The sequence below is a fragment of the Sapajus apella genome, unplaced genomic scaffold, assembly GCF_009761245.1.
Source record: "Sapajus apella isolate SASKATOON/1434 unplaced genomic scaffold, GSC_monkey_1.0 scaffold12, whole genome shotgun sequence".
NCBI classification, from domain to species: domain Eukaryota; kingdom Metazoa; phylum Chordata; class Mammalia; order Primates; family Cebidae; genus Sapajus; species Sapajus apella.
The window spans coordinates 4,220,981-4,234,274 of NW_022436952.1; the positions used below are offsets into that span (position 1 = coordinate 4,220,981).

The 13,294-nt window shown below is 40.1% G+C and overlaps 1 protein-coding gene and 1 long non-coding RNA gene across 4 annotated transcripts in view; both read left to right on the forward strand.

The window, feature by feature from the left end:
• The window catches only part of IKZF3 (IKAROS family zinc finger 3), a 96,437-nt gene that overhangs the window by 56,055 nt on the left and 27,088 nt on the right, over positions 1 to 13,294 (forward strand). The window contains exons 2-6 of one of the 3 annotated variants that reach the window (XM_032279807.1): positions 2,045 to 2,053; positions 2,998 to 3,001; positions 7,054 to 7,314; positions 8,697 to 8,864; positions 11,427 to 11,543. In XM_032279807.1, coding sequence (XP_032135698.1) covers positions 7,062 to 7,314; positions 8,697 to 8,864; positions 11,427 to 11,543 — 538 coding nt within the window. In that variant the 5' untranslated portion in view covers positions 2,045 to 2,053; positions 2,998 to 3,001; positions 7,054 to 7,061. The remainder of the gene's footprint in view (positions 1 to 2,044; positions 2,054 to 2,997; positions 3,002 to 7,053; positions 7,315 to 8,696; positions 8,865 to 11,426; positions 11,544 to 13,294) is intronic. The other 2 variants (XM_032279805.1, XM_032279806.1) reach the window with 2 other exon arrangements.
• The window catches only part of LOC116552886, a 2,336-nt gene continuing 591 nt past the window's right edge, over positions 11,550 to 13,294 (forward strand). Inside the window, exon 1 of the long non-coding RNA XR_004269539.1 lies at positions 11,550 to 13,260. This is a non-coding gene — a long non-coding RNA (uncharacterized LOC116552886). The remainder of the gene's footprint in view (positions 13,261 to 13,294) is intronic.

Sequence of the window (13,294 nt, forward strand, 5' to 3'; positions counted from 1 at the left end):
CCAGGAAATGAAACCATGTGCATCAGCCTCAGTGAGCCAAACCTTTGTTCTCTTCAGCCTACAAAATTCTCTCTGGGGTGTGTGTGTGTTCGTGTGTGTCATCTTCCTAAGAGGCCTCCAAAACATAGACAAAGATGGGAACAACTGTACCCTAGAGTAACTCCTTTAGAAAGAAGTTTAGTTTAATCTAATTTCCTATGGGTTAGATTCAATTTAGACATCTTTTCCCCACCTCTGGGAATGTATAGCAATTACCTTTATCAGCAATTTGTGGTTTGGTAGAGTTCTTTTCTCCACAAGTTCAGTTATAAAAAATGTATTCAGGAAGCCTTTAACTTTTTTTTATTATGAAATAGATCATATGTACAAAAAGGCAAGTATAATTACAGTTATAGCTTAAAGAATAATAAGAAAACATCCATACGCCCACCACTTGACTTAAGAAATAAACTTTTACCAGTGTCTATGAGGCTTCTTGATAGTCTTCTAAGTGTCAACTTAAGATGTATGTCTAAGAAACGTGATATATATTATAAAAAGATTAGAATTGAACCTGGGAGGCAGAGGTTGCAGTGAACCAAGATTGCACCACTGCACTCCAGCCTAGGCAACAGAGTGAGACTCTGTCAAAAGAAGAAAAAGAAAAGAAAAAGAAGGACAGAAAAAGAAAGAAAGAAAGAAAGAAGGAACAAACAAACCAAATGTGAGATTATTCATACTATAAAAGGTTTATTCACTTTATAAAAGACTAAAAATATAAAGAAGAATAAGACAGGTGTATGAGAACAAAGAAACATAATTTTTTTTCTAATTAAGGGTATCAAGGAAGACTGCATGGAAGAAGTGGCATTTAAACTACATGTGGAAGTTTGAAAACACTATTGAAATGGTAGGATATTTTAGGTGTAGGAGAGGCTGGAGAAGAGGCTTGGAGAACTGTGATTCTCAAACTTTAATGTGCATAAGAATCTTGAGGATCTTGTTAAAATGCAAATTCTGGTCCAGTAGGTCTAGGTTGAGGCCTGAGCACCTGCATTTCTTTTTTTTTTTTTGAGACGGAGTCTTGCTCTGTAGCCAGGCTGGAGTGCAGCGGCACATTCTCGGCTCACTGCAACCTCTGCCTCCTGGGTTCAAGTGAATCCCCTGCCTCAGCCACCTGAGTAGCTGGGACTACAGTTGTGCACCACCACACTCAGTTAGTTTTTTGTATTTTAGTAGAGATGGGGTTTCACCATGTTGGCCAGGATAGTCTCGATCTCCTGACCTTGTGATCTGCCTGCTTCGGCTTCCCAGAGTGCTGGGATTACAGGCGTGAGCCACTGTGCCCAGCCAGAGCACCTGTATTTCTAACAAGCTCCTAGGGGATTGCAGAACTGCTTATCCAAGGACCTCACTTTGAATAGTAAAGTTCTAGTATAGAGAGAAAGGTGACTCAAGAAGGCTGAGAAATTAGATGATTAAGTAGTCCTGGGGTAAGTTCTGGACAGGTGCTTGAATGCCTCATTAAGGAGTTTGGACTTTATCCTATAAGCAAATGAAATCACTGAAAGTTTTTTAACAAGAGCTTCATTGCTACGGCATGATTATTCTGGCAATAGGATGCAATATAACAGAAGTCACATGTACTGTGGGCCAGTTAGGAGGCGAATGCAATGATATACTCATATACCAGAAATTTATTGAATGTCTACTTTATGTAGGGCATTGTTTCAAACTCCAGGCAGTGGCTCTCAGACTCCATTGTGCATAAGGTTTATCTGGAGAGCATGTTTTCAAATACCTATTTCCAGTCTCTACCCCCAGATTAGTAATCTATGGTAGGAACCCCAAAATTTCTATTTTAAAACCATATAACCTCTGGTCTTACAGATACAGGTTAAGCAGTGTCAAAGGGAATTCTGAGTTAAACACACACACACACATACACACACTGTATAGCTTCTGTCCTCAGCTAGCTTACATGTTTATGGGGGAGACTAGGGGAGGTGAGTTTGTAAGTAACCCAGAAAGAAGGAGCAGGGTATTTTCCAGCTGGGGGATCCAGGAAGGCATAGTAGCTGAGAGATAGCATATTAGTTTGACCCTAAAATAAATATGTGTAGGACTTGGACCTGTGGCCATATTGGGGAAAGATCTTTTAGGCAGTGGAAATAAATTTGGACAAAACTAAAACTACATAGAAGTTCTTTAGTTAAAGATCTAAGTAGTCAAAATAATTATGCCAAAGATAGGTTGGGGCCTTTTAAATTCTTTGTTTTTGAGTTTGGACTTTATTTTGGTGGCAGTGGAAAATATTGAAAAATTTTGACAGGGCTATGACATGACCAGAGCTAGAATTTAGGAAGAACAATCTTGTAGCAATGAGCAAGATGAGCTGGAAAGGAGAAAGAAGGGGGCAGGGAGAACAGTGTGGGGGCCACGGCAGTAAGTAGATCATGGGAAAGTCATAGGGTCTGAGAATTAGGTAATAGGCATGCAAAATAGTGGAGTGGAGAAACAAATTAGTGATTGGACAGAGAGATAAAACCACTGAATGATTGAATGTGGGGCCCAATAAGGAGAAAGGAAAGATGATCGTAAGGATTCTAGTCTGAGTAACTGGGAAGATGCCTAGGAAGCCTTTGGAAATAGAGGACTAAAAAATGTACACCTAGAGTTATATATTTGGGGATTAATCATATAAGATATTAGTTGAAGCCTTAAGGATTGATGACATTGACATACAAGAGGGGTATAGAGGGAAGAAAAAAGGTTAAGGACAGTATTTAGGATGCAGAGGGAAGAAGAGGGGCAAGAAGGAAGCAATGAGAAAGGCAAGGAAAGAAGGTACAGTTTCACTGAAGAAATACGAGTGCAGGGGCGGGGCACAGTGGTGCACGCCTGTAATCCCAACACTATGGGAGGCCAAGCCACGTGGATTACCTGAGCTCAGGAGTTCAAGACCAGCCTGGCCAACATGGTGAAACCCTGTCTCTACTAAACATACAAAAAAATTAGGGAGGTATGGTGGCATGTGCCTCTGATCCCAGGTATTTGGGAGGCTGAGGCGGGAGAATCACTTGAACCTGGGAGGCAGAGGTTGCAGTGAACCAAGATCACGCCACTGTACTTCAGCCTAGGCAACAGAGTGAGACTCTGTCGAAAGAAAGAAAAGAAAAAAGAAGGAAGGAGAGGGAAAGAAAGAGAAAGAAAGGAAAGAAAGGAAGGAAGGAAGGAGGACAGGAGTGCAGAAGAACTAGGAATGGTGAGTAGTTAGTAGTGTCGAGGACTATAAAGAAGTTGGGAAGAGTGGCATATAAAAAGGCATTGAATCTAGGAGTCAGGAGGTTATTGTTGGTGATCTTCAAGGGAGCAGATTCAGTGAATTGTGAAGGCAGAAGCCAGATTACAGAGAATTCTGAGTCCTTTTTGAGGCTATAGAGGCAGTAAGCATTTCCTACCTGTGTCTTAAATCTGTCTGGAAAGGAATGTTGAGAGAGGATGAATTTAGGTATGATGCAATGAAAGGTGAAACTAAATTGCAAAAGGAAAGGAAAAGAAGAGTTAGCCCCTAGAGAGCCAGATGACACAGGGTTGATAGATCTTGGAGACCGACTTGATTTAGAGATTGAAAGAGAAAAGGTTCCACAGTTTCACGACTTGGAGACTAGAAGAAGGGAGATGCTATTTGTCAACATAAATAAGTCATAAATTAGAAGCAAGTTTGGGTTCAAAGATGACAAGCTTGATTTTAGACATGTTCATTAGTATTTTCTAAGTAGAACACCCCTATTCTCTGCTCCAGTAAGTCTTCCAGGGAATGGAATGAATCTCTTCATTAGAGCAGGCGAGTGCCTTTCCTGGTTGTTTTGGTGGACTGTATTTGGAGGCTGAGTACTAAGCCCAGTATCTCTCAGGAATATCATTCATACCTTAGATTCTAATTTATTGGTTTTGTTTTGTTTTGTTTTTGAGATGGAGTCTCACTCTGTCGCCCAGGCTGGAATGCAGTGGTGCAATCTTGGGTCACTGCAACCTCCGTCTCCTGGGTTCAAGTGATTCTCCTGCCTCAGCTTCCCTAGTAGCTGGGAGCCACCATGCCCAGCTAATTTTTGTATTTTTAGTGGAGATGGGGGTTTTGCCATGTTGACCAGGCTGCTCTCGAACTCCTGACCTCAAGTGATCCACCTGCCTCGGCCTCCCGAAGTGCTGGGATTACAGGTGTGAGCCACCATGCCCGCCAGCAATTTATTATGGTTTACCTTGAGAAGGTAACAGAGTTGTTGTTAGAATAAATTCGACTCTGGTTGGGCACAGTGGCTCACGTGTATAGTCCCAAAACTTTGGGAGGCTGAGGCGGGTGGATCACTTGAGGTCGGGAGTTCAAGATCAGACTGGCCAACATGGCGAAACTCCGTCTTTACTAAAAAAAATACAAAAATCAGCTGGGCATGGTGGCACGTGCCTGTAATCCCAGGTACTTGGGAAGCTAAGGCAGGAGAATCATTTGAACCTGGGAAGCGGAGGTTGCAGTGAGCTGATCGTGCCACTGCACTCCAGCCTGGGCAACAGAGCAAGACTAGTTCTCAAAAAATAAAATAAAAAAAAAATAAATTGCTGATCCCCAGTAAACATGCAGAGAGGTCATCCAGGTCATTCATCTAAAAGTGGTAAGACTCCAAAGGCAAACCAGCAACTATGTAAGCCCAAGGGACTTCTCTAATGCCCTGTCCCTCTGTCCTTATGTCCCTGGGTCTCAAATACTGTCTTTCTTACTCTGCAGCTGACTCTTAAAGGGCTAAAGCTAAGATCTGCTCTTGAGCCAGGATGGTGTAGTATTGAGTTCCAGGTCAGGCCAACTAAAGCCAAAATCCTGAGGGAAGGGAGCAGCTCTCTTATTTCCTCTGTTTTCAGAAAGACCCAACACATTAAACTTAATATATTTTAAAGTTCAGTGACCATGGAGTGGCCTGAGTCTGGTCATGTTCACATTTTCTAACCAAAATGGAAAGGATCCTTTTCTGCTGGCCTTTTCTATCTGCTGTTTTTGGTTTTCAGTAGCTGAAATTTTCCGTTGAGGTTCTTTTAAACGCCTACATGCAAACTGAAGAGCACTCAAGCTTTGGTGGGATATTACCCACAGCTGGAGTGATGGAGGAAGGGAGGCGGGTACAAGCCTCAGGTGCATCCTTCTCTTAAAAAAAAAACAAACCCACTTAAGCAAACAAATTCCGTTTGAAATCAGGGAAGGCCTATCCAGAGAAAGAAGGAAGTGAACCTCTTTCCAAGTAGGAAGTAGATATCATTTCTTATATAACCAAGATCCACGGGGTGGGCAAATTTGAAACATGCTGGACTTATCCTACAGCCCTGCATCTTTGCTAGTCAAAGAGTGAAAAGTTGTGAACCATGAACTGTGGTAGGAAGCAGTGGAACACTGTGGCAGCACTGGCTCCTCTGATGGTGGTTAGGCCCTGTCTTGCTCTATTAAGCAAACACAGTTAATATAGATGAAAGGTAACCTTGATAGAAGTGAAAATTGAAACTTGGGTTGAAGGTAGCAAGCTAGGCACAGCTGCAGCTGTACTTCCTCCTATGTGGCAAGAGGAGCAACACTTACTGATGTTTTTTGGAAGGGATGTAGTTTTTTAAAATATCTTTTTTCAGAGTGTTTTGGGTTTTAACATTTACTCCATTGATGGGAGGGTGTGTAATATAGTTGGTAAGAACCCACTTAGGCCTTATATATCTAGTGTGTGAGGTCAAATCCAAGTAATTGATAGTTCAAGGATAAGTTTTGCGTTCTAATCACACCTCTGCTAGTAACTAGATATGTAACCTTGGACAAATGACTGAAAACGTCTCAGATTTCCTCAGCACCCAGATTTCCTCATCTGAGAAACAAGGGGGTTGGATTAGATGATCTTAAATTCCCTTCTGGCCCTACACTCCATTGATGTGTGATTCCTCATGGGGAGTACAACTTTCAATTTCCAAGGACCAATGTTCGAAAAAGTAAGCATTTATATAGCATATTTTATACATGAAAAATCCATTACAAATGTTTATTATTCTTACATCAGGCAAATTTTTAGGTTTTGTTAGTCTCAGTGCAAGTACATAAATTTGTCTTCTTTGTTTCTTATGTTCTTATTTTTTCTGTGTTCTTCATATGTTCTTATGCTGTTCATTAAGAGTATTACAGCTCTTCTTTTAAATTTCATTTATTTACATTACAGCTCTTAAGATAGTAATTGGTAAGCCAACTCACTTGAGCCAGTCCCTCCTCTCCTATCCAGTCCTATTATACAATCCTTTCGTCCTTTAGTCCTCCCTAACTTGGGACCTAAGGGTCCTTCCCCTTATTTAGACTGAGCCCCATTTACCTGTGTCGATGAAAGTGATTCTTTAGGTTATATGAAAGAATTACTTTTCCTTTTGTCTTTGTCAACACTATTTCATTAGTACTGACAACTTCCTCTACATTCAATGTTGTGCCTTTATCAGCTCCAAGAGAGACAGAGATAAGATGTGTTTCAGCAATTCATATACGTGGAAGAGGAAGAGGCAAAGCATGGCTTAAAATTAGAAAAACTACACTAACTATTCAACTCTTAATCTTGATGGCTTACACTGGATGCATTTGAAGGATTCAAACAATATTTTCTCCTTGAAACTTAAAATTACATCACTTTGCCTTTTTAACTGCAGCCACCAAAAAAAGTACTAGATCTGAGAACCCGTCCTCTCCCCTAGTACTGGAGAAGAGTTGCTCAATGTTTGTTTCATGGCCACTTTGAGCAGACTTAGCTAAAATCTATTATCTGTATTTTTCTGGATAGCATAAAACACTATCATCTGTTTTTATGTGTGTAAGTATGTGTGTTTTCCTCTGACTGTGGTTCTGAATTTAAATAATGTGTGCTCATGCTAATGGTGCTTTCTTGTTTTGTAGATGTACAGAGTTTTGTTAGCTTCATTTGGTATTTGTCAGTTGTGGGTCTCTGCTATATGAGCTGCTTTGATAGCTTCAAGTATAGTCATTGTTCATTTCTTGCATTTTTTTCCCTGCAGATGATTCAATGAAAGTGAAAGATGAATACAGTGAAAGAGATGAGAATGTTTTAAAGCCAGAGCCCACGGGAAATGCAGAAGAGCCTGAAATCCCTTATAGCTATTCAAGAGAATATAATGAATATGAAAACATTAAGTTGGAGAGACATGTTGTCTCATTCGATAGTAGCAGGCCAACCAGTGGAAAGATGAACTGCGATGTATGTGGATTATCCTGCATCAGCTTCAATGTCTTAATGGTTCATAAGCGAAGCCATACTGGTAAATAGTCTGCTTTTTGCATTCTTCCGAAAACTGTCCTAATGCAGCCATTATTAGGCTGTGGAAATGAAGTGGTGGAATTTGGAACTTTTGGTTACTTTCATTGATTTTTCTGTAATGCTGATGTATCTCTTTCTGCATTGCCATTAACTCGGTGCTTTTTATTCCTGCCTTGCCATGCATTTGGCAAACATATTGCAAATGCTATGATAAAAAAAGACTGTAGAGAGCACAGTGTTCTAGGTCAGCCAAAAACTTTTTCTTCAGTTTCTAAGTAGGAGTTGAATTGTGTGATTTGCTTCTTAGCCATCTTTCACATATTTTTGCATAACATTTTTAATAAGAGCAGATCTTCTTATCGTATTGGGTTCCAATTTGGTAAATGAAAGGATATAGTTTTTATTTCCGGTTTAAAAGAATTTATCTTCAGACAATAAACAGGCGGTCTATAGAAATGCAGACAAACGCAAGCATCGTACCTGAGCCAGTAGATTCCATCCCACATCTCATATGAAGACTTTAAAAAGGAGATTTTCTAGCCGTCAGCACCTTGTTAGGACTTTAGTTTGTGACTCTTTTTTCAAAGGAGATTATATTCAAAAGGAATACTAAAAAATTAACTAGGCATGATGGCAAACACTAGTAGTCTCAGCTATCCTAGAGGCTGTGGTGAGAGGCTCACCTGAACCCAGGAGGTTGAGGCTTCAGTGAGCCTCTTCACCACTGCACTCTAGCCTGAGCAAGAAGACCCTGTCTCAAAAAAAAAAAAAAAGGAGTACCAAGTAATATTAAAACTTACATCTAGGGCCAGGCACCATGGCTCAGACCTGTAATCCCAGCACTCTGGGAGACTGAGGCAGGTGGACCATGAGGTCAAGAGTTTGAGACTATCCTGGCCAACATGGTGAAACCCCATCTCTACTAAGAATACAAAATCAGCTGGGCACGGTGGTGCATACCTGTAATCCTAGCTACTTGGGAGGCTAAGGCAGGAGAATCGCTTGAATATGGGAGGCGGAGGTTGCAGTGAGCCAAGATCGTGCCACTGCACCCCAGACTGGGCGACAGAGCAAGACTCCATCTTGGGGCGGGGGAAAAAAAGAAAAAACTTACATCTAGAAAGCACTTCTAGAGCTACTCTTGTTTCTTTGCTCTGATTCAATATGATACCTAAAATAGCCTTGCTAGGTAGGTGCGTTTTCTCTTCTAGAGAGGAGATTTCATAAGTAAGTCTTATGCTTGCCTTGAAATGCAGCTCCCAACTGATCCCAATGTGAACAGTAACTGTTTAAAAGATGAGCTTTTGCCCTAGGCATCTAATCTGTGCATATCCTTCTCCACTTGCCTGTGATCAGAAATCTCCTTTTTTGTCCTTTTTAAAGGTGAACGCCCATTCCAATGTAATCAGTGTGGGGCATCTTTTACTCAGAAAGGTAACCTCCTCCGCCACATTAAACTGCACACAGGGGAAAAACCTTTTAAGTGTCACCTCTGCAACTATGCATGCCAAAGAAGAGATGCGCTCACTGGGCATCTTAGGACACATTCTGGTAAGTGAGAGAAATGAGCATTCCATGTCTAGTAACTGCATTCCTCAGAGCCCATGTGGAAACTAGAAAGAGTTAAGTATGAAGGTTTCAATCTGTCATTCTTGTTCTGAAGGGTTACAACAGCAGAGACCTCTAGGGCTAATTACACTACCATTAAGGCATTAATTGTTCTCCATCTGCCTCCGTGGAGATGATCATCTCCTCACCATCCATGCATCCCTAGAGAACACCACAGTCAGATAGGAAGAGCCCACCCTATAAAAATGTCTTTTTAATTTTTGTGAGAAAATTATAGCCATCAGTATTTTCTTCTGGTAAACTTTATTAAAAGATTATTTTCCTAACACACACACACACACACACACACACACACTCTTTCCATTCAAAAGACTAGACAAGCAAATGATGTACAATTTTGTAAATTATGAAAAACTAATCTATACATAAATCATTGTTTGGGGGCTACTTTTTGGCCATTAGGGATAAATTTCTTAAATCCAACTTTCCTCTTGATCAGCCCACTTTTTTTTTTTTTTTTTTTTTTTAAATAGATATGAGGTCTCATTATGTTGCTCAGGCTGGTCTCAAACTCCTGAGCTCGCACAATCCTCCCACTTTGACCTCCCAAAGTGCTGGGACTACAGGCATGAGCTGCCATGCCTAGCCAACCTACTTATTTTAAATCTCTAAAAGATGAACAGCAGTAAGGATTCATAAAAAGCTATGTGCTGTCTTGATGTTTTTACTCTTTATTTTGACCAAGATAATACTTTCTTTTTTCAAGATTAAGAATTTCCTTCCTAGAAAAATAAGACTGAGTTTATTTTCAAATTTGGGACCTCATGTTCTTGATGTTATCTGGCAAAATTTTAATTGGAAAAAAAAGTTTGTTTTTATGTCAGTTCACGTGTACTGCTTTGACTAAAACCTAGCCCCAAACCTGAAACTTGTTATAATTCAGCCACTAGGATTAAGCAAATCAACCCCAACAAAACCCACCATGAGAGATCATAATTGGCAAATGAAGGGTTTCTCTCTTTTACAGCTCATTTTTCAAAGTAATGAATTAAGGATGAGTTTGGTTCGAAAAAATTAGAATAGTTCTCTACTGTTGCCTTTTTCAAGTAAGAAACAATAGCAGGCATTTTAAAGACAGATTCTAGAGGACCCAATTTATGCAGAAACTTAACATTTTTAGCCCTAGCAAACCTGCATTTGTTTTAATTTAGGATTCCATAAGGATCTTTTAGTGCTTTAAATCCCAAAGCCTCTGTTTTAAACAGAACAAGAGGAGTTCAAAAATAAAAATTTTAGCCCATAAAACTGACAAATGCATTGAGTATATTTTATCAACAATCAGAAAGACCAGACTTGAACAGATAGTTGAAGTTATTACTTACATATTTCAAGCAATAAAGCATTTGGGAAGTTGGCAGAATACGGTTGCCTGAATTGTATGGGTGAAACTTTTCCTTCATTTTAGACATTTAGATGAAGTCATTTTTACAATTCATTTTTATTTCTTTTTTATTTTTGAGACAGTCTTGCTCTGTCACCCAGGCTGGAGTCCAGTGGCGCGATCTCGGCTCACTGCAACCTCTGCCTCCTAGGTTCAAGTGATTCTCCTGCCTCAGCCTTCCTAGTAGCTGGGATTATAGATGCCCACCACAACTCCCAGCTAATTTTTGTATTTTCAGTAGAGACAGGGTTGCGCCATGTTGGGCAGGCTGGTCTCGAACTCCTGACCTCGGGTGATCTGCCCTACTTGGCTTCCCAAAGTGCTGGGATTACAAGTGTGAGCCACTGCACCCAGAGTATTTTTATTTCTATTATTCAAAAATATCCCGGCCAGGTGCAATGGCTCACACCTGTAATCCTCTCACTTTGGGAGTCCAAGGTGGGAGAATCACCTGAGCCTGTGAAGTTGGGGCTACAGCAAGCTGTGATTGTGCCACTGCACTCCAGCATGGGTGATGGAGTGAGACCCCATCTCAAAAACAAAAAATTCCTTAATTAATTAGCTCAGTTTTTATCATAGCCTAGACTTTGCTATAGCCACTTGGCAAGGACGAGCTAAATTTATTCAAATATGTCAATGTTCTGAAAAGGCCATCAGTTTCTAGCTGAATGGCTAACTCCCACAAACTATAGCAATCTTTACTTACAGCCAGATGGATGTCCAAAATAAGGAATCCTTTCCTATTTCATTGCTTATACTACATTAACCTCGTTAAAGAATAAAAGGGCCCTATTTTCTTTTTCCTAAAGAAATAAGATTTGACCTGGATCTAAAACACTATGCTAAGTGGTAATCACTAAATCCAAATTCTTTCATTTGTGATAGGAGGCAATCCTTTTGAAGAATACTCTGACATAATAATTAATCATAAACCATGACCTTATTTAAGCTTACCAAATTGAAAATACAGATTCAAAAGTATTTAAATACTCTGGCTTCACTCAGCAGTCTCATTTCTAATGAACAGTTGTCACAGAGCCCCAATACCTGACCTGTATGGAACACCTGAGGGTCACTGAGTGCCCCTTATGTTCTCCTTCTAGTGGAGAAACCCTACAAATGTGAGTTTTGTGGAAGGAGTTACAAGCAGAGAAGTTCCCTTGAGGAGCACAAGGAGCGCTGCCGTACATTTCTTCAGAGCACTGACCCAGGGGACACTGGTGAGTTCACACAACACACATTTAATGAGCATCTGCTCTCCTGGGTGGTGGGATATGATAGGAAGTAAAAAGACTCGTGGAGTTTATATTTTGCTGGGGGCAGATAGATTATAAAGAAAGTAAATGAGCAGACTGTATGTTGGAAGGTTAGAGGGTGGTAAGTGCTATTGAGAAAAATGAAGCAGTTACTGAGGAGGGTGAGAATCAGGGAAGGCTTCAGTGAGGTAACATTTTAACAGGCTTCTTAACAGGATGAGTGAGCCTGGCAAGTAACTAGGGAACAGCAAGAGCAAAGGTCCTGGGGCACAAATTTGAAGAAGTGTACATAGTCCTGTGTGGCTGTAACACAGTGAGTAATGGGACCTGAAGCCAGAGAGGAAATGGGAAACCAGATCTTATCAGGCCTTGCAGGCCATTGTAAAGGCTTTGGCTTTTACCCTGAGTGAAACTGAAAATCTTTAGCGGGTTTTGTATAAAGAGGTGACATCATTGGCCTTCTCATTTGAAAGAATCCGTCTACTTGCTTTTGAGAAGAGATTGTATTTGGGGCAAGGTTGGAAATTGGGGGGTCCAGTTAGGAGGTCATTGCAATAGTTCAAGCAAGAGAAAATTGTATCTTGTTAGTAGTAGAGGTGGTGGGAAGTATTCTAAATCTCTATATATTTAAAGGCAGAGTCAACAAGATTTCCTAACAGATTGATGAAGAATGGAGTTACTATTTATAGAAAAGGCAAAGACGGAGAGTAGAAGAGGTTGGGGAGTGGCTAGGGAAGAGTCAATGAAAACTACAAGAATTTTCTTTGCACAGGCCCCAATTTATATCCTTGTCTATTCATATTATTTATTGTGATGCTTCCATTTGGCTTTGGGGATTTCTTGTTTTATTCAGTGATTTGAAGTAGATGCCTACTGGCACTTGGTTGAACCACTAGATGTTCTTCTATATCTCAATTGTGTTTTATTTTCTTTTCATTCTTTAGTTGAAACAGCCTGAAACTTTTTTGTGTCACATCTCTGCAGCTGTCCTTTGTCCCATGGAGTTGGCTATCAGCCTGGTTCTGCAGTTTGGGTTGTCTGACATTTTTATTTGGTGACTTGTACCAATTGCTTATTTAGAATAGGTACAAATCCTCATGGGATTTAGTGTTTGACAGCAATTGTTGAAGTTGAGTAGTTTGAATAGCCTAAAGCAGAAAGATTACAAAAATATGACAGAAATAACATGAAACTCAGGAAAAATGGAGTAGAAATGACTAAACTGCCCTCATTTTGCGTGAGAGAAAACTTGTGTTTTAGATAAAACGTATGATGTTAGGAGCTGGCCAACTGAATTCTGTTGGTTTGCACTGCTTCTGCTTTTTATCCTAATGGTATCTCTGGTTTTATCAAGGAGCTGGATTTCTAACTTGATAAAGGAAATCCAACTTACTTGGATAAAGCATATCCAAGTAAAAAGAAGTGTTTACTCCCTTATAAAAAAAACAAACAGGCCAGACACAGTGGCACACACCTGTTGTCTTAGCTACTAAGGAGGCTGAAGTAAGAGGATTATTTCAGCCCAGGAGCTCAAGCCCAGCCTAGGTAACAAAGTGAGACCCCCATCTCTAAAAAAACTTAATTAATAAAATAAAAAGAAAAACAAACCTAATATTTGGGTTTTTACATCTTCTTCTGTTTGTTTTGTTTTGTTTTTATCTGAGTCTGCTTGCTAGGAAAGGTTTTGACATCTTTTTTTTTTTTTTTTTTTTTTT